At 48.2% G+C, this 21147-nt stretch overlaps 1 protein-coding gene across 4 annotated transcripts in view; it reads left to right on the top strand.

The window, feature by feature from the left end:
* Positions 1 to 21147, top strand: part of LOC135912778 (endothelin-converting enzyme 2-like) — a 66670-nt gene that overhangs the window by 9847 nt on the left and 35676 nt on the right. For all 4 annotated transcript variants that reach the window (XM_065445322.2, XM_065445324.2, XM_065445321.2 and 1 more), the window contains exons 3-4: positions 3460 to 3811; positions 15105 to 15221. In XM_065445322.2, the coding sequence (XP_065301394.2) occupies positions 3460 to 3811; positions 15105 to 15221 (469 nt within the window). The remainder of the gene's footprint in view (positions 1 to 3459; positions 3812 to 15104; positions 15222 to 21147) is intronic.

Below are 21147 nucleotides of genomic sequence, written 5' to 3'. Positions count from 1 at the left end.
ACCGGTAAACGTGAAACAAGAATGCACAGAAAGGAATAGCCCAAACCAATTAAGCGGGTGCACGCAGTATGTGCAACATATTCACAAAGTAAATGTAGATACTGAGCTGAGCTTTGTACGCAGAGACGACGCCGAAGGAAAAAACTCAGTTGATTTATCAGAAAATGAAAGCATTGCTGTTTAAGAAAACTTAGTCCTGGCACATGGAATCGGGCGGTAGGGGCGCGTGGCGGGCATTCTTTCCCGGAATCACCACATGGCTGGGACATACGCTAAATTAATTCAATTACAGGATTTTACGTGCCAAAGCCACTATTCGATTATGAGACACGCCGCCGGGGGGGGGGGGTGGAGGGGGGGTGTATCCGGAGTACTTAGGACCACCTGAGGCTCTTTACCATGAACCTAAATCTAACCAAACGGGCGTTTTTGCATTTCGTCCCCACGTAAGTACACCTGTCTTTGCCAGGATTTGATGCCGCGACTTCGTGCTCAGCAGCCCAACAAAGGACGGGCTCCTGATTGGTTGAGTTAACTAGGAGGCTTTCCCCCTTCGCAGTGCAAACACTAAATAATAAAATCAAGGCCCGAGAACATTGAGTGGTGATGCGAATGCCGCGAAAACTGGCAAGATCCAGGAACGTCCGTTTCCTCTCACGCTTCACTGCAGTACGGTATATAACACCTTTTCATTTCATCAAACTTCCGCGCCTTGCAGAATACATTAGATCCATCTATATTCCGTATTCGACAATTCCGTATGCGACAATTGTATTCTCCGAGGTATGTGGAAATGTGTAATTGTTCCAGGACTTACTTTTGGAAATGCGGTTGTTTGCTTTCAAACAGGGCTACAATCAGGACTCGACGGGAACCGAAGGTTAGTGGGTCGCCTCGCATTGGGCACTCACGGGAAAACTACAAATGAAGCTGTGCAGGGAGATATGGGCTGGACTAGGTTTGAAGTGAGGGAAGCTCGCAGTAAAATTGAGTATGAAGAACGGCTGAGGAATATCGAAAAAAGTAAATGTGCTGGGAGAGTGTGCAGGTATCTGTACAGGAAAAACATTGATTCACAGTGGAGGAAAAGAACTAGGAAGCTTACCAGCAAGTATGCGGCCTGTAGGGTGGGCAACACAGCAACGAAGAAGGTCAAGCGGAAAGTCAGAGAGGCTGAATTAATCTCATGGGTGGCGGCAATGGAAAAGAAACCTGCCATGAGTAACTACTTAAGAGGAAAAAACAAAATCAGGAAAGAAACCATTTATGATAACTCAACGGGAAGCTCATTACTTTTCGAAGCGAGATCGGGATGCCTTAGAACACGCACCTATAAAGCGAGATATAAGAAGGAAGAAGAAGCATGTGCTTGCTGCGGTAAAGCTAGGGAAACTACGGAGCATGTTTTATTAGAATGTGAAGACGTCTACCCGGCGATCGATTTAGGCACCACTGGCCTCCTTGAAGCCCTTGGGTTCAGAGGGAGCAGTGGTAAAGCAAACATGTCCGCAATAGAAATTAGTAAGAGGCGACTGGAGAATTGCTGGAAGAAAAGTAGGGAAACGACAAAAGACGGAGACGTACAAAAGCACAGTACGCAATAGGGTACCAGAAAATTTGGGCGTGGTAGTTCATAGTGTTTTTTTTTCTTTTTTCATTGTTTAACGTAGGTGGGATATTAGGCAGTATAGTAGCAAGAGCTTGGTGGCGCAACCCACCGCCCCGTTCCAAAGGGGACGCTCATAACATCCATCCACCCATCCGACTAATTTAGCTACGCCTGCTTGCGTAACACCGGCGTCGGAGTGCGCGCCGCTGCCGTTCCCGATGAGAAGTGTTAGACGCTCCGTCCCTGCATCTGTCAGGTTCTTACGCGTGATCGTTATCTAAAGAAAGGAAAGACGCTTGATAAGAAAATATGGTAAATTTTGGTCTCGGCGGGAACCAAACCCGAGCCTCCGGTGTTCGAGACGAGCACGCTTCCCCGACCAACGCACGGCAGCTATCAGTCTTCCTCCGACTTCCACTGTGAGGCGTCACCCAGATGGTACTCTCCCCCACAACCGTATAGCAGGTGCGAACGCTTGCCTACGGGTGAGAGTAGGAAAGGACGATAGAAGAGAGTGGTGAACAGTAAGGCTACGTTCACACTTGGTCTCGGAGCAGGCGGAAGCGGAAAAAACGTGACAAAATCCGCCCGCCTAGGCGGAGAAACGGGTGGAAAACCAGAGGGCGAAACGGAAAGCCGTTCCGCTTCACCGGAAGCTGCACTAGCATGTAAACATTCGGTCGTAAAATTTAACATTTTTCGTTGTTCATTGTCTATATTTAGGAAAAGCAACTGCTAAAGCTATTGAAACTATGTCTTGTTTATCTTCCATGGTAGACGAAAGTTAAAAAGGACACGCGCAGTTGCGCGAAATGATCGCTTTTAGTAATTGATGGGTCAATGAATGAACGTATGTCCTGAAATGGTGTGATGAACAGCGCCACCACGGAGACAAACGTACCAAACTAGATGGATGAGGGCGAAAGCAGCAGTGGTTTCCGCTGCAGTGGCGAAATAAATGTGAACATCTTGAACATCGTGTACGTGTGTAGGCGGCATTGTGCTCTGGCAGGAAAGAACCCCAAGTGGTCAAAATTATTCTGTAGTCCCCCACTACGGCGTGCTTCTTAATGAGATCGGGGATTTGGCACGTAAAACGCCGAAATACAATTTTTAAATGTAATATCTGTATTCATTAATAAAACAATGTCAGCGCAGCACTTTTATCTCGGCAGGAGAGACTTTCCCCTTCCACACAAGAAGTTCAATAGAGCGCAGGCATTGACCTTCAGATTATTGCAAACAGGCTCATATCCCAACCCGGCTTTATTCCACAAAATTTATCCCGACACCTATGCCAGAAGTTCTTGCAGGCACTGCAATGACATCACTAGCCTAGATCATATGCTCTGGCGTTGCCCCTCGTTACGAGGCACAGAAGAAATCAATGAAGACAAGTGGCTCTCCGCTATCAAGAGCCCTGATGCCGGGGTGCAACTATGGGCTGTCCAGAGGGCCCACGATGCGGCGGTCGGGCAAGGCCTGACTGTCCCAACGTAGGTGCGTCCCGCAGCGCGCTGAGTCGCGTTCCTCAGGACCTTATTAAAGTATTGCATCCATCCATCCATCCATCGGCCGACATTAAGCACGGTGGACCTTTCTGAAAGGCCTTCCGGGAGACCGCATTTTTTTTTTCTTATGACGTGATGCTTCTTAATTTAGTTAGCAAGCGAACGTTCACAAGTTGATACGGCCTATAAAAGTTTCATCTTTATTTGCTACTTATGTTTGCAAATTTGCTATCGCAATCGATGCTGCGCCTTTCGGGCGAAACTGCGAGTATTTTTTTCTTCTCCTTAGTGTACCGGCTCTTATAAGCGCGTCTCACGAACCCGTCATTGGGCGCGCAGGTACGACATCCATCCGCTGGTCAAGATCACCCTGGAGCCGTACCTGCTCACCGACGAGGGTTACTCCCTGGCCGTGGACGACACCGATCGTCGGTCGTGGCGCACAGCGGACACCGACGTGCGGCCAGACTGCCTGCGCGCGTTCGCCGGCGTCGCGCACCCGGGAGTACTAATGGAGCGGATGGTGCGCGTGGGCATCGACATTCGGGCACTCGAAGCGGTCTCGTACGCCTTGTACCCATACTCGCCACGTTATTACGAGTTCAGCCAGCTGTACGCGCTTACAGGCTACCGCATCAACGTTACCACTTGGCTGGACGTCTTCAACAGCTACCTCGCGCCAGACGGACAGGTAGGGCTGGTAACGCACTACAGAAGTCGTATGCTGGTCGCCATGCTTTGGTCTGGGCATACTGGAAAACATCACGACAAGTTTTAACGCGACACATGCATTACCCCATGGCAGTCACACTGCGGAAAGTGTGTACGTTCCAGTCTGACCTCCTTTTGGGCCTCTTCAAAAAAGTCGCACCTTCGACCACACGGCGAGGCATCGAATGCAGTAGCAGATTAGTACACAGCCATGCAAAGTACGGATAGCAGGCTTATCGGTCGTTTAAATGCGTACACATTCGCTTGCTAACTAAATTAATAAGCATGGTGCCAGCACACACAGGTAAACATGAACACTACGCACACTCGCTGTCAAAACGCAGGAGTGAGGAAGCGCGGCAGCCGCAGCACCGAGCAATATGACCTTCGCGCTGTTTATCCCTTGAACGCAAGCTGAGCGGAGAGAACACAGCACACGCAAAGCTACAAGCCGTCGGCCCACCTAGAGTGTTTGCCGAAGCAGATCACTTTCAAGTTAAATCCAGTTGGTGCTAAATACAACCTTCCCTCCCTCCCGCCCACCAGTGCCATGCGCGCGACAGAAGACGTCGCGCTTCGCCCGCGCTTTCATTACACGCCCACGCGAGATTAAGCCGAGATTGTCCGCAGACACTCGCATGCCGTACCGCGCACATACAGCACACGGCGCGTGGCGAAGGTGTTATCGCACACGGACTTCATACCGAACATCAAAGCGATAGCGATGCCGAAAGTCCGCCTCGAGGGTCCAGTTAATTGCAACAGCAACAAACAAAGTCAGAGAAACAGCGACAGAGAATCAGCTGCAGAGAATGGAAACAAAAAGAGACCTTAAAGATTTGCTAGGTAAGGAAGAAAACAATTGAAAGGAAAAATCCGTGCGGCAACACAAAGGGCCCTGCCGTGCTATTTGACGCTCGAGCTGCTTGCCGCACGACAAAAACATAGTGAAGCAAGAATTCGCAACCGGGTGCGGCATGTGTATATTGCAGCGAAAATGGGGAGAAAACTCGCACATACAAATGGAATGGGAAGTTATCACTCAGTGAGACTCGTAGGGAACGTACATCTTCCAGGAGCGGTTGGGTTTAAAGTGGGCGGAAGCGTCAACCGGGGAGCAGTCGAGAAAAGGGTTTAGACTATTGGTGGGAAATATTCACCGACGATTATGCTACTCCCTAACACGAAATTTGAGTGCAGCATTATACGTGTTTTCATTCCGGCTGGCGCGGACAATTTGTCTGGAGCGGCACGTTGCAAATGGAGCGAAGTGCGTTGTGACTGCCTCGCTCTACTGGAGATCGCGAGAGCAAGCGCGTGCGTGACACGTAGGCGCGATTCACAGCAACAGAAAGACCTACACGACTCTGCGCGCTACTATGGCGCCATCTCGAACGCATCATCAGGGCAGTACGCTTTTCTTCTCGCTTTCGCCATACCCTCCTCCGCTTTCCGCCTCATGGTTCCGCTGCACCTTCATCTCCGCTTTCCTCCTCGTGTCTTTGATCTCCCGCTGCGCTCTGCGTTCGCTTTCATCTTTCGCTGTGTTGGCTCGTTCGGTTACGCCAATGCCGACGTCTGCTAAGGAATAGAAGCCTAGGAGCTCCACTCTAAAAGGGCAGGGAAGAGATTGATGCGCCCCGGATTTGTTACAGACAGAGGTAGCGGTACAATGCACATATAGCTGTTTAGACGAAGAACAAAAATATTAAGGAGGTGTATAGAAAAATGCTAGAATGAAAAGCGTGTATAACGCCCCTGATTAACTCAAGCTGGCTAGGTGGCTATTTGTCGCCGCCTCCTTTCAAAGACGATACCAATAAACCCTGGCAACATGTAACACCCCAACGCTCTCGAGGAAAGCTAGCTTAGCAGGACTCTTTGAGGAACTATCAGGCATTGTTTGGGATATCATTAATTTTAGTGATATTAGAAGAACTGGTAAGGCTTGTACAGTGCTGACAAATGGCCACGTCCTCTGCTATAGAGGACACACAAATAAGAAGCAGTACGGTGTGGGATTCGTAATCCATAAGGACATAGCGGGAACGTTGACAATTTCTGCAGCATTAATGAGACGGTAGCAGCACTCGTAATAAAACTTAAGAGGTATATATTGAAGGTTGTGCAATCCTAAGCTCCAACTTCCAGACATTATGATGATGAAATTTATCGGTCTTTTGAATATGCTGAATTATTGATGAGAAAACTTGAAACTCAGTATGCTGTAGTAATGGGCGACTTCAATGCAAAAGTAGGGAAAAGGCAGGCTGGTGAACAAGCAATCGGAAACTACGGCGTCGATTCAAGGAATACTCGAGGAGAGATGTTGGTAGAATTCGCGGAAAGAAATATGCTACGAATAATGAAGACCTTCTTCAGAAAGCGTACGAACAAAAACGTGGAACTAGAAAAGCCTTAATGAGGAAACAAGAAATGAAATTGATTTCATACTTTCTACCAATCCCAGCATAGTGCAGGATGTAGAAGGGATAGGTAGGGTAAAGTGCAGTGGTCATAGGTTAGTGTGGGCTAGGATTCAGCTCAGTTTGAAGAGAGAAAGGATAAAATTGGTCAAGAAGAAACAGGCCAACCTACACGCAGTAAGGGTAAACGTAGGCCTATTCAAGTTGGTACTTCCAAATATGCAGCCTTGGAATAGAAAGGTAAGATGACAGAGGCAAGGAATGAAACCGTAACTAGGCTGACTTCCAAAGCAGCACTTGATGTGGGAGGCAAGGCACCAAGGCAACCAGTAGATGAGCTCTCCCAAGTAACAAAGGATCTAATAAATTAATTACCAAGAATGAAAGTGTCCAACTCAACAGATCAGATAGATTTCGCGCAACTGCCAAAACTGATAAACAAGGAGAAAATAAGGAATATTCGAAATTATAAAATGAGAAAGACTGAGGAAGCAGTAAAAAATCGACGCAGTATGAAATCAGTAAGAAGAAAGTTTGGCATAGGAAAAGCCAAGATCTATGCATTGTAAGATAAGGCGGGCAATACCATCAGCAATCTAGAAGACATAGTAAAAGCAGCGGAAAATTCTATACTGACATGTACAGTACCCAAAGCAGCCGCGATACCTCCTTTCGAAGTAGTGTTGAACAGTATTGAACTATTGCAGTTACAGAGACTCCTTCTATAACTAGCGATGAAGTTAGAAGGGCCTTTCAAGATATGAAACGAGGAAAAGCCGCAGGAGAAGGTGGAATAATAGTGCATTAAATCAAAGATGGAGGAGACATAATGCTTTGAAAACTGGCGGCCCTTTATACGAACTGTCTATCGACTTCAAGACACCCTGAGCAGTGGAAGAATGCGATCATTTTACTAATCCCCAAAAATGGAGACGCTAAATTGTTGAAAAATTATAGGCCCATTACACTACTTACAGTATCACATAAAATATTAACCAAGTAAATATCCAATAAAATAAGAGCAACATAGGACTTCAGACAACCAAGGAAACAGGCAGGTTTCAGGAAGGGTTACTCCACAATGCATCACATCCATGTCATCAATCAGGCAATTGAGAAATCCGCAGAGTACAATCAGCCTTCCTATACGGCTTTCATAGATCACGAAAAGGCATTTGATTCAGTAGAGGTCATAGATGCATTACGTATTCAAGGAGTTAAGTACGCTTACGTAAATATCTTTGGAAATATCTGCAAAGAATCCACAGCTACCTTAATTCTCCACAAGAAAAGTCGGAAGATACCTATAAAAAAAGGGGTCATAGAAGGAGACACAATCTCTCCATTGCTGTTCACTACGTGCTTCGAGGAAGTATTCAAGCTATTAAACTGGGCAGGTTTAGGAGTGAGTACCCACGTCGAATATTTCAACAACCTTCGGTTTGCAGCTGACATTTTCGTGTTCAGAAACACTGGGGCCGAGTTACAACAAATGAATGAGGACCTTAACAGAGAAACTGTAACAGTGGGATTAAAGATCAATGTATAGAATACAAAGCTAATGCTCATTAACCTGGCAAGGGATCATGAGTTCAAGATCGCCAGTCAGCCTCTAAAGTCTGTGAAGGAGTACGTTCGCCTAAGTCTATTACTCACAGGGCACCCTGATCATGAGAAGCAAATTTGCAGAATAATAAAAATGGGTTGGAGTGCATACGGCAGACATTGTCAGACCCTGACTGGATGCTTGCCACTATCATTGACAAAGAAGGTGTACAATCAATGCATTCTACAGGTGCTGACATATGGGGCAGACAATTGGAGACGGTCAAAGAAGCACGAAAACAAGTTAAGGACCGCGCAAAGAGCGATGGAACGAAGAATGTTAGGCGTAACGTTAATAGACAGGAAGACAGCGATGTGCATCAAAGAGTAAACAGGGACAGCCGATATTCTATCTGACATTAAGAGAAAGAAAATGAATCTGGGCAGTTCATGTAATGTGTAGGTTACATAACCAGTGGACCATTAGGGTCACAGAATGGGTGCCAAGGGAAGGGAAGCGCAGTCTAGGACGGCAGAAGACTAGGTGGGGTGATGAAATGAAGAAATTCCCAGGCGCTAGTGGGAATCGGTTGGCTCAGGACAGGGCAATTGGAGATCGCACAGGAAGAGGCCTTCGTCCTGCAGTGGACATAAAATAGGCTGATGATGATGATGATCGTCATCATCATCATCACGTTTTTTTTTTTTTTTTTGCTCTGCGGAAACTTGCTGCTTGTGCTCACGCATTTGAGTACCGCAGAAGCTGTCACTTCGTGAAAACAAGCGTGCTTAGATGTATGTGGCTTGCGCAATCGGCGAGGTGTACAAAATTGCGTTTACTTGTTCTCGTTGCCAGTGGCAGATAGCATAATTTTTTTCTTGAGCTGGATTATTCGAAGAGCCACACAGTACTAGAATGAGATATCAAAACACATATCTAAGTAATTAACAGAAATTTACTATATACCTACCTAATTAATTACGTCGAGCCAGATATTGCAATGTACGGGCCGTATCCGATCAGTTTACAAGACGCACCCACTTGAAATGAATCTCCAGGATGAAACCAGTTTCCAATAATATTTTGCAAGGGATTGGACGAAATACATATGCGTTCCAGTTGCCTTTGTGCTTCCATCCAGAAACGAGCGTTTTCTTAATGGGAGAGCGCATTTTTACGCCAAATTTGATGGCGCATATCTTAACACTGCTGTCATTATGAAAATTCATTTCAAGTGGATGTGCCTTACAGTCTCACCGGCTACAGTTTGTGAATTGCAGTATGTGCCGTAAACTAATTAAGAAGTTCTTTAGCGAATGTTTCTTAACTACTTAAATATGTATTTGGCTTTCTTGTGAAAGTAATATCCGCCTCTTTGAAAAATCTAGCTCAAGAACTGGACTGCACCTGTCTGCAACGTGCGATATCTAAAAATTCCGGAAAACGTGAAAATAATCACATCGTATATCGCAAAGACAGGCCATCGGACTACGCATTTTTCTTTGCGCTGTGGTTACTGCATGGGCGAGCAAAGTCTTTCCTTCATCCGCGTATTCGTCAAAAACTAAAATTCATCAGCACGGTGGCTTATTATATCAGTAAGAAACACGATATTTGTAATAAATGAGAACAAAGCTGCTAACGAAGGGGCCCGTTTTTTATTATTCATATCATAAGAAGCCACTGCCAAGGTCTGCGAGTGGGGGCGCAGGTTAACATTCCCAGGGTTCTACTAGGAAACATAAATACCCAAGAAAGTGGACGGGGAAACGGCGCAGCGGTAGCTCGATTGGTAAAGCATCGCATGCGTAATGCAAAGGCTCTGGGATCGTTCCCCACCTGCGGCAAGTTGCTTTTTGACCCACTTTTATTGCCGTTAATTTGTCGTCTAATTTCCCCTTTCCCTAGTAATTTCCCCTATGTTGTCCTTGGTGTCAGTGTTTGTTGGCATCTTATGATGCGATATTTATATAGGTGATACGCCTGTGGGTTTTAGTGCTACCGTACGTCAATTTTTTGAATTTATGTTTAAGCAGGCATTTTATTTATTTTTATTTTTATTTCATCCCCCTGTCAAATAGCATTACGCGTACGTATTTGCGCGCCTTGGCAGCTTTCGTATAAAATTGGACCTGTCGGTGTCATATCAACTTTCATATGGTAGAAATTCGAATGGTGGATCCAGATCCAGTTTTTCGGCTGTGTAAAGAGCAATCCTATTTCAATGGCAGAATGGGAGCGTGAGTTGTGCGTTTCAGTGGCAGATTGGGACCCGCCGCTGATTCCGGATCGCTCTGTGGAGCAATATTATTTGCTCCGCCAAAATCAGCAGCCTTGGTCGGAAGTCCGCGTGACGTATTTTCTTCACCCACCTCTGCTTTCTGTCAGGGTCTCCTGTTTCTGGTCGCGGGCTGCTATGGACGACATGAAAAAAATCATGGGCGAAGGAAAAACATAGGAGAGATCATTACTTCGCACAGCCAGCCTTGGAAAGCGCACTCTTGTGAAGGCACAGCGGTGACCTAACACGGGACCTCTTGCGTCGAGATTTCGGACAAAAAATCGAGATTTCCTGAGACATGCGGGAACGACGCGGTCCCTCATTCCACGCCAACAGGCCCCAGCCGTGGCCGGCCACAGCCAAGAGCACCCAGCCGGACCTCGAACCACCGCTCGCGCTCACGAGTCACTTTGTCCACCACTTCTTCGACTGCTGGCTACGATGCCGTACTTCCTATGCTGACCCTCCCTCTGCGAAGGCGATAATGGCACTGGCCCGCGGCTGCTTGCAGTGACGGCATCGCACCCCTGGCAGCGGGCAAACCTTGCAGACAGCTGCACCGAACGAGAATCGGCGGAGCAGACAACGCCCGAGCCACTAAGGTCTTCCAAGAATCCTAAGGCCCTAAACCTCAGCATCGCCATTTGTTGGACGTGTTGGTAAACTGAAGGCATATTTAGCGCCAGCGAACAAGGACGGAAGGGAAACGACACCGCAATGCGCTATATATATACCGCATTGTGGTGTCGTCTAGCGCATTGTGGTGTAGTCTCCCTTCCGTCCTTGTTTGCTGGGGCTAAATATGTTTTCAGCCCTAAACCTGGCTGGCTTCCCGGATGCACGTTTCGCGAAGATGCGGCAGACCAGGTGGTGGGGCCTCCGAGTTGCCGAGGTTTTGCAGGAACCAGAAGGCCCTAAACCATTCCCGGAGGCACGCCTGGTCCGGTCTTCTTCCTCGACCTCGTTCTGACGAGTGCACGCAGCAGGTCGCCGGAAGTAGCTGCCGCCTGCTCGCTGCCATTCTACCGCACATAGACCACACGGCACCGCACCATGCTGTTAACAGTACGGGAATATCGCAGGTCTAGATGATTGTCGCTCGAATGGTGCGCTTCGACTACCGTTGGCAACTAACCTCAAGCGCCCATGAGGTTCTTGTAGCCGTCGTTGGAACTCCTCTTCTTCGTAATCGTCGTCATCGTCGTCTTCGCTGCCGCTGCCGCCGGCCGGCGCTAAGGAACCGCCGCCAGAGTCCGAGACTTCGCCCTGGTCGGGCTTGGATAAAGACGACTTCGCCGCTCTTGTTCTCGGCGTCGCTACCCGACGAGCTGTTTTTCCGAGCCGTTTTCTTTGAGAGGTTGCCTTTGCGTGCCAGGGCGGCTCCCTTACCGCTAGCATTGCCGTGTCCTATGCCATACCCGATGGCAATGGCACACGGCCGCTGGATAAAAAAAAACGTTCGGCCTGCCACGTCAGGCGGGCTGCTATGGGAGCGAACGTGACAGCCATAGTTGCATTCTCGGCCGCTTGGCTGGGCCGAACGGCGCTAGCTCTCGGGGACGGGACGGGTCGGTTTCCACGGGTGACGGCGTTCCAAGCGCATTCCTCACGCACTTTCTATGCCGATCCGACACAACAGTCCCCTACTGGCAGCGCCGCGGTGGATGACAGCGTTTTCAATGCACGCGGCAGGCCGCAACTTTTTTTTTCTTTTTTATCCAGCGTTCATGCAATGACCGAGGAGGAGCCAGCGGAAACACTCCTCAGCGAACGCCGGAGTTGCAGCTCGCACCGCGGAGATGGTCACGCACCAGGCCAAGCAGGTGTCGCTACTGGCCGTGGAAGGGTAAAGATGGAAGGGGCGCTTCCCGCGTTCGCCACGATCATGGTTCGTCCCGAACCGCAGCCGATACCCCACGTTGGGCGCCAATGTGCGAACGACACGGTCCCTTAATCCACGCCAGCGTGCCTCAAACCACCGCTCGAGCTCACGCATCACTTTGTCCTCCAATTCTCCGACTAGAAAAGCTGGGCTTCACGCCACGACCGCTGTTCTGCGACGAGGATACAGTGCTACAGGGACACGAGATCTCATATCAAGGTGGCACCGATACCAAATAATGTGCACCCAACGTACCATGCAGGTAGAAGACGAGCACGAGCTGCAACGTTGCGGAATCGTTTTGGGAAAGGTTCTACCGCGTACTACACAGACGCTAGCAGAGCCAGTAGAGAGACTCACACGCTAGCAGTCACTCACAAACAACGTGTCATAACGGCCACAGTCGTAACTCGGTCCAGGTGTGCGGCCGAAGCTGCTGCAATAGCCGTGGCCATTGCAGACGCTGAACACAGAAACGAATCGGCAGTCATACTCTCCGACTCGCAGACAGCATGTCGCCTGTTTTTCAAAAGGACGGTACCCAAAATGGTACGTAGAATTCTGGGACAAACCCTGACAGAACACCATGACATTATTTGGTGTCTGGCTCACGAATCCTTAGAGGGTAACGTTGCGGCAGACCGTATAGCTCGAGGATTCAACAACCGAGCTGCGGCCGAGCCGAGCGCGGGACTTCTTGCAAGCACTCGTGGCATGTTTCTACAACAGCGGGAGCAACGCAGAGAGTACGGTCATCCACACAAGGCCCTTAACAGACATCAGAGTAGGGACTGGCGACGCATTCAAACAGCTTCCCACACCTGCATCAACTCAGTAAAATCAACCCAACTAGATTTCTGGACGTCGGTCCATGGTGTTCTAACAAACCCACACTACAACATATCACATGGGAGTGCCTGGAACGGCCTGCAGATATTACTAGCCCATACATAACTGCATATCTACTTATTTTAAATAGGCAGTGGGAGGCATGACTTGCGGACGACGGAAACGAGAGCCAAGTGGCTCTCCTGGACCAAGCCCAGCGAGCCGCTCGCGCCAGTGGAGCCCTGGACTAAGGGCCCAACCACGCTCACCTACTTTTCTTTTTTGAAAATAAAGTTTCTTGCCTTCCTTCCTTCCTTCTTCGACTGCTGGCTACGATGCCGGAGTTCCCATAGACGTTTGGCATCCAGCAGCTGAGCCAGTAGCTTTTATATGGTGCGCGCTTGTTCAGCTGTCCTGCCATGGCTCTGACTGCAGAGTGGGAACACTAAAACAAACCACGAACTTTGACGTGCGATCACACTTTGGGCCACCAGGTTGGCTTCAATCATGCTGCGGTATGCTTCTTACTATCGTTTTCCTTCCTCCATGGGAAACATGGAGACTGCGACACGCCTTGCGCTTTTGTTCTTGCTCCTCGTGACGCATGCTATATGTGTCCCCTTTCAAACGGGGTGGTGGCTTGCGCCATCAAACTCTTTTTTCTCTTTCCTCTGTATTCCACCTCTAGCCTAGCGCTATCTCACTAGATTATCCTGTATTAAGTGCGCGTGCGGGAGCGACGCATTCCATTCGCAAATTTGGTGAGAGCGATCTCAAACGGAGTGACGCGCTCCGTTCGTGATCCGATCGAGCGCTCGCGATCTGCCATTGGAATTCAACATTACTTTAGAGTCAGGCTATTTCCTGTCTGTGTCCATCTTTTAAAAAGAAAGTTTGGCTCGCTTCCTAACACATCCAAATAAGTTAACCAACTATAGCTCTATAAGTAGCGAAACAATAGCTCGCCTCACATAAACACGTTGGAACATCTGGTCAAGCTTTGCAGCAGCCAAACGAGGCCGACTTGCCAGCTAACTGCAAAATGTTTCTTATAACATTGAGAACCTCCACGTGCGGGGTCTCAGTCATTTTCAAGCTTGAAGAACGCCATTGGCTTTAATTATGCGGAAGCATTACATGGCCAATTACGCGAAAATCCGTCGGCGTGACCTAAAGATGGTACAAAAAATGACCGACGCCGACAAGACTAAAAACGCATCAAACATTGCTCGGATTGACGTCACATTTCTCAGGGAGGCTCTTGCAAACAAAATTGTTTGAAAAGAAAATGTGGTGTGGGTGCGAATCTTACATTGCGGTGACCGGAGACCCAGGTGCGAACCTGGGTCTCCGGGGTGCGAGGCAAGCAAGCTGCCCCGATCCCAAGGTGTCTCCAAGCTTCTGGTTTACTGAAGGTATTTATTTATTTATTTATTTCGTGTACCCTCAGGGCCATTGGCATTGGGGAGGGGAGTGGTTACAGGCATACAAAACAAGAAAAAATAGGAAATGTGATACAAGGAAGAGAAGTATTGCAATAAAAGTTAACAAGTGTGTCTACTTAGCTAATGTTAGCTAAGGCGTTCTTGAAAAGCTGGTATGCCTAGTGCGTGCGCCATTGGGCACGTGACGGCGCTGCCAACAGGTAGGAGGTGGCGCCACCTCATGAGCGTATAAAATGAGCTCGTCCATGACGTTCCGAGGTCTACAAACGATATTACGCTTTCTCACTGCCACACACAAGAAACCTTAAGTGCTCCTGCCGAAATTTCTGAATGAATGGTTGCGCTTGAAAGCGCGTATTCGTTGAAGTATGGTTATTTTAGTAGCGTTCATTGCTTCATTGCGTGATTCCGCAGGGAACAATGCCGTTGTATAGATCCATACGACGTACGTGTGTTGTGCCGAGTGGCGCGAGCGCAGCGGAGTGCAAAACAACTGCCGTCCTCCTCTCCCGCTGCCGGAGCCCCCTTTTGCAGCCTCCACCGAGATAGAGGTTGGAGGAGGAACGCTGTCCTTTCCCAGCGTACCACCTTGACATGTAAACCTTCTACGTTCGAAACCTCTCGCGCGACTTACGTGCGTCTCAGACAGCTGTAATAGAAGTTGGCGCTCGGCGACCAGCGGCTTCACGCTGCTCAGTCACGCGAGGTCACGTGTCTTTTGCATCGGCGCCTTGTTATGGGCGGCGAAAGTCTCACGCCGCGCGAACCGGCGAAATAGCCAACGAAAGCCATTCGCTTTTTAAAATTACCGCGTTGCATTCATTGCGGCGCACGGATGTACGCACCGAACGCGTGATTTGCGCAGGTGGGCCCCAGTGACGTCTTCTTTGCGCACAGCCAGAGCCCGCTCTTCATTCTGTGGAACGTGTTGGCCCGCTACGAAAACTCTATGTCCGACCTGATGTTGTTCTTGGGCTGGAAGGTAAGCGCACCGTCATCTTGCAATCGACCACAGTCACACCGATGCTTAATGGTGATGCAATGAATAGTATTCGCAAGCTCCTAATTTTGGGGCTCCCGCATTCTGTTTGGTAGAACTGCACCAAAAGTGACGGGCGCGAGTTAGCAGTATAGATGCATTTCACTGATAACAGAGCAGAGCTGTTCTAACCCGCTTTAGACACTCTGCGGTCAACGCACTTCACGCATTTGTTAATGGCAGCTGACAGCGAAAAGCCTGCCCTCTCCTGTCCATTCAGTCGGTTATGGCAGACGTGTCAGTGTCACCAGTGGAAGCATCGCCTACTAACAGCTCTTCCTCGCGCCTTACCCTCCCCCTTCCTCCGCAGCTGCCACGTCTCGTGATCAATGCAGATGGCAAAGCTATCGAGAAGAATATCTGTGAAATCCAAGTATAGCTTGTGAAGACACTGCTGAGAGTGCTTGTTACCTCAATAAAGCTTGATAAAGAGCGGATGACCACCATGGCCACCGGCGCAGATCCTTCTTAAGGTCTTTAAGGATTTTACTGATGCCTTAAACACACTCCAGCGATCTCTCGCAAATGTGAGGTACCCGCAATATATTAAATATGCGAAATAATGCATGTCTTCGAGCGGTTCGCTCTCAGCGCATGTTTTCTTGGGAAATGCTTACGAAGACAATGCGTGAATTTGATTTTTGGCGGCTGTTGTCCTTTTGCATAGATAGATGTGTTGTTCGCACTCGCACGCGTCTATGCAAACCAAGTTCTGAGACTTCATGAGTGCTTACCGACCATATAGACATAATATTCGGCCGTTAACATGCAGGCACACCGAGGAGCCTCCGATTTTGCGCACCAACATAGCCAACTAAGTTCAGCAGCCAAGAAAGTCTGTGAGATGCTAGAGTTGTTCCCCAATTTAGAAGCCCACTTAATTCCAACAATCTTAGTTCACAGCTATTTTCAATTCTATAAATCGAGCCTGTCATAAAATGCCCAGCAGATTGTACGCGCATACAATTTGTATGCACATCGTGCATTTAACAATTGGAGAACCTGGCAGTTAAAAGACCAGAAGTGTTCCTCGTGCCCGCCAACTGACGTCTGAGGGCGACACCACTAAGCCAGCACACGAAGCCATAACCCCACTTGTGCATACACCTGCTACCACTTACCTGCTCCGTATTCCGTAGTGATGGTTTTAAGTGGTATTGAGAATTATGAGCCCTGTATACGTGAAACTATTATCATTACCGTACTACAGGGATAGAGGCGAACCCAGTATGAGAACTCAGGATGAAAACTTCTAGCGCTGCGTTCAAGGACTTCGCGCTAAACATTTACTGCGATTAGCCGCTACGTTCGACTTATCTGGAAAAATGAAGGTGTCTGAAATAATTTAGGAACTTCAAGACGGTAGACCACAATTATACCCGTGAAACTCGCGTTGCCACGGCCGTGCTTGCTTTCAGTTACGTCACCGTCGTCCTTCAGGCCACGTCCTCGTGCTCTATACCATCTTCGGCCAGTATTGGCAGAACAGAAAGGTTCGTCCACCACCACCAATGGGGATCAAACTAAATGCACTTAAGACACAGAAGTGCTCACAGCAAAGCTAGCAGAAGCGTTCGGCCATGGCAGTTTGTGCTAGCGTTTTGAGCAATCTCATAGGCCGTGAGATTGGTGGCACCACTGCATGTCTTTCGGAGGGCATAGCAAGTAATACTGCAACGGAAGAACGTGACGTTACACGAAACCAAAAAAAGGTTGTTTTTGTGTCGGTAGCGGCGTTACAACGCCGATCCAAATAAGGCGCGAAGATATGGGCGAAAAGGCATCCAGAACCAATTCTCACCGACATCAGCAAGCGTGGTCATGGGAGCAGCGATTGAAGCGTGGTTATGTGAGGAGGGAACAAATATTTAGAAAGAAAAGAAGAATGCGCCTTTCTTTAAATTTACGCCGAATACAGGTTGATACGCACAATGCAAATATCATTCCGGATCAATTTTCCCTACGCGTAGCGAGGAAAAAATACTATTTTATGCTATCATTATAAAATACTTTTTTTTGAGGACCGGGTATAAATGGGGCCATTGACGCCGCTGGCACTTGCAATGCAGTGCTCTTGAAGTATGCAGAAAGGCACGCTCGTAAAGCTCACCTGTTACAATACGCCCCCTTCTTATTGTCGCTAGTAGTGAGGGTAAAGAACGCAGTATCAATAATGTGAATGACGAAACTAGCTTTTATTGGGCGAACCTGCGTCCACAAAAACAGGCTTTAATTAAAGCACAACAATAGCGGCTAACAAAGTCGGTGATCGTCTAAATCTGATGTGCCGCTCAAGCGCGTCGGGTTTTATACACTAGTCATCGAAGATTCCAGAGTAATCGTGGTGCCTGCGTGTCTTCCAGAAAGTTCTGCACAATTCGCATCGCGCATGCAATCAGGTTAACAAAACTATCAATAACATGCGAGAAACTTCCGATACATGCGGGCGCGCCCCACGCTGAGCGATAACATTTGTTAAACGGTGGAACACGCTCACCTGAAAAGATAAACAAGTCCACCGGTCAATGTGTTGTTTTGCTTCTCAACGATTGTCTCAATTCTCCTGGCAGGGGTGGTTTCGTCGGGTGTTTTTTTTACGCCTTCAATCAAAAGTAGCGAGGTAATGACCGCCAGAACTTTTTTTTTAATTCAGCGGTTTTCTGGCCGCTGGGATTGGCACATGACGATGCGACCGACACTCTACAACCAACGCTTTTGTAAGCCTGCAAGGAAACGATGTTCGTGCAAGCCTGCGATTTTAGCGTCCGTACAGGTGATATTTTGCTGCATTGCTCTCCGCACTTAAAGTTCGAAACGCCCATCGACTCGAATTCCGCGGCATTTGAAAATAGAAATGAAACGCAGTTAAGTACAGTTAAAATGCCACAAAACCAAACTTTGCGCCTTTGAGAACAAATCGATGTCACCTCTGTTTTTAGCAGATATGGCGTCACATTATTTATTCTTCCACCGGAAGAGTTCCCTCATCACACAGATGGCGCTGAGCCCCATGAACCACCTTTGAAGTTCAATTTTTTGAACCTATTGTCTTCTATGGAAGCTTTGTTAGCAGGCACACTTACCGTGGTAATTATTTGAGGGGTAAGCATGCAAAATGGCGGTTTCTCCAGTGTAATCCTCCTATTGCAGTGAATGATTTAGAGTCGAATAAATCCCTCAGGACAGAAAGCTGGGAAAGATGAATTCGCTAATTTGACGAATGTACAGCGCTGTAAAAATACGGTTGATCCCTCTTTCTTAGGAATCGATAGAATGCGAAAGCGAAACGCGTCTTCACAAACACTGTTGCATGTTCGCTTCGTGAACTCACGGTGCGCTGCAGCGAAAGGCGCACGATTTGCGGGCCGCCGACCACCTAGCAGGTTTGCTTGGCGCGCGGCGTCCCGTTGGAAAGCGTCGTCCCGCTGCTGAGTCAGTGACGAGCATGTTGCTTCGGCTCCGTAGCGTCTTGGGCAGCCATACGAGTTGCGACGCGCTCAGCTTCAGGAATGCAAGTTGCAGAGTACGCATCGTGCGCTGCGAACGCGCTAAGGCGTTCTGTTTCACGCTGGCGTGTCCCTCGCCTGACCAAAGTGAGATTGGCCCGTCAACGTCGTTGCCTTTCTGCGCAGCTTAGCGCAGCAGTTTCCTTAGTTGGTGTCACCGCAAGCAAAGCAGTAGGCGGCGTGTAAGCACTGCTGATGCATGTTGAAGCTGCACTCGGTAGGCGATGAGGCGTCACATGCTAATCGGAGGAAAAAGACAAGCCAGGTGCGGAAACAGCGTCGTTACATCAGCAGGAGGCCTACACTGCCTAGACCAGGGTACACCATGCTGGAGCATCCGCGGCGCTGAGACTTCCGAAGCGCTCGCTGTCGGCGCTCATTGATGTCACGATGGTGGATCCCGTCGCCATCCCTGTCGACAGAGAGCATATTTTACGTGTCCGCACCGACGTCACATCCCCTACAGGAAGTTGGCGGTGGATCCCGGCATAAAACACTTTCGTGTTAAAAAATGGTTACGCACGATATGAAAAACACAGGCCGGGTCATTTTGTCGGCGCTCGTCCTGTCCGCTTCGTGTGCGTTGTATTTACGGCGTTGTACGTGGGTTCTAGAACCACTGAATCCACGCGAAAAGACTAACACCCATGCAAGTGAAGTTTCTACCGCACCATTGTCCAACATCGTGCCCCAGTACGACGTCACCAGAACAGCATTTAGTGAGAAAATGCTTTTTAGTTAAATTTAGTGAAAAGTGCTGAAGAAAGCATTTAGTGACTCCGGATTCACTGTCCCGGCCTGATGGCATGATATTTATGTGGGGATAATTGCACTCTATTTAACACTTCCCCCTGACGCCATATTCGGCGCAGCATCTAACTGTAGCTGACGGGCATTCGCTCGTGCACTGCTACTTCTAGTCTTATAAGGACAGGAAAAAAAACAAAGTCAGGAAATTCGCCTAATAGAAGTGTTGTGAGAATATTGCCACTTAAGATATTCGATTCGAATCGGTAAGTATTCCATTCGATTATAAAAGACACTTTTGCAATTCAACATATTCGAGCTTAAGAAATATTGCTTTGTCTGTTTTTATGTCAGGCTGCAGTACAACCGTGTTATGTACAGAAGCGTGCAAAATTCATTGCGGTGAAGCTTATGAACCGTGCAGTAAAGCGTATCAAAACTAAGTAAGGGCATCGTCAGGCGGTCCCTCCCATATCTTTTGTCTACACGACAATATCGGCTCAAGTACCGCACTGTGCTTGCGAACTCTTTGTTCAACTGGACAACACCTGCCGCCAGGAGGAAAGCTCCGTGTTTGCTACCAATCTAGCTAAGTGCCTAAAAGCACCGTTTCCGAACAAGTTTGACTAAGTAACGAGCTTCGCAATGTCTGTAGGCCCTCGTTCTCAAGTACTTCAGTAACGCCAGGATGCTTAAATGGCAAACCTGCATTTACAATACGAATGGACAATTTCAACACCATTAAATCCAGATATGTCGTCAGCAAGAAATGCTTCTGGACAGGCTTCTTCTACGTTACCATTGTCTAAAGGGTTGGATAAGCTAATCAACCAGCAGCAATTTTCACTTGCTTAGGGCCGCGAATTTCACTGCCACAAGCCCAGGTAGAAAGATGTGTGCAGGATGAAATTTTTGGCCAGAAGCAAGATGCATGTGTGTTGTGGCGTAAACATAGTACAAACTGTTTCCATGGATTGCTAAGACATCCCTGCCGATAGTAGACACTAGTGTGTCCAGTGAGCAGCTTTTTTTTTCTGTGTTTGAAGGAATTGTCGCATGCAGCAAGATGGTCGCCAGTACCCGAACTTGTCGAACAGCTATGCTTCCTACATGAGAACATGAAATAGCTGCAGTTATGATGCTGTCAAGAAAAAGGATTTACTCACTGGCGACCCTCATCTTAAGAAGGAAATTCGCAGAACCAAAAAAAAATCGGTTGGTTGGAATACGGCCAATATTGTCAGATCCTGGCTGGTACCTTACCGCGATCATTGAAAAGAAAGGTGTAGAATCAATGCATTCTGCCGGTGCTAACAAATGGGACAGAAACTTGGAGATTAACAAAGAAGCTCGAGAACAAGTTAAGGCCCACGCAAAGAGCGATAGAGCGAAAAATGATATGCGTAACGATAAGAGGCAACAAGAGTGGTGTGGGTCAGAGAGCAAACGGAGATAGCCGATATTCTAATTGACATTGAGAGAAATAAATTAGAGCTGGGCAGAACAAGTAATGCGAAGGTCATATAACTCATGGACCATTAGCGTTACAGAATGGGTACCAAAAGCAGGGAAGCGGAGTCGAGGACAACCGAAGGCAAGGTGGGCTGATGAAATTA

Source organism: Dermacentor albipictus, chromosome 2 (genome assembly GCF_038994185.2).
Source record: "Dermacentor albipictus isolate Rhodes 1998 colony chromosome 2, USDA_Dalb.pri_finalv2, whole genome shotgun sequence".
Lineage (NCBI taxonomy): Eukaryota > Metazoa > Arthropoda > Arachnida > Ixodida > Ixodidae > Dermacentor > Dermacentor albipictus.
Note: the sequence above shows the minus strand (reverse complement) of the source record. Positions and strands in the feature narration are given on the sequence as shown.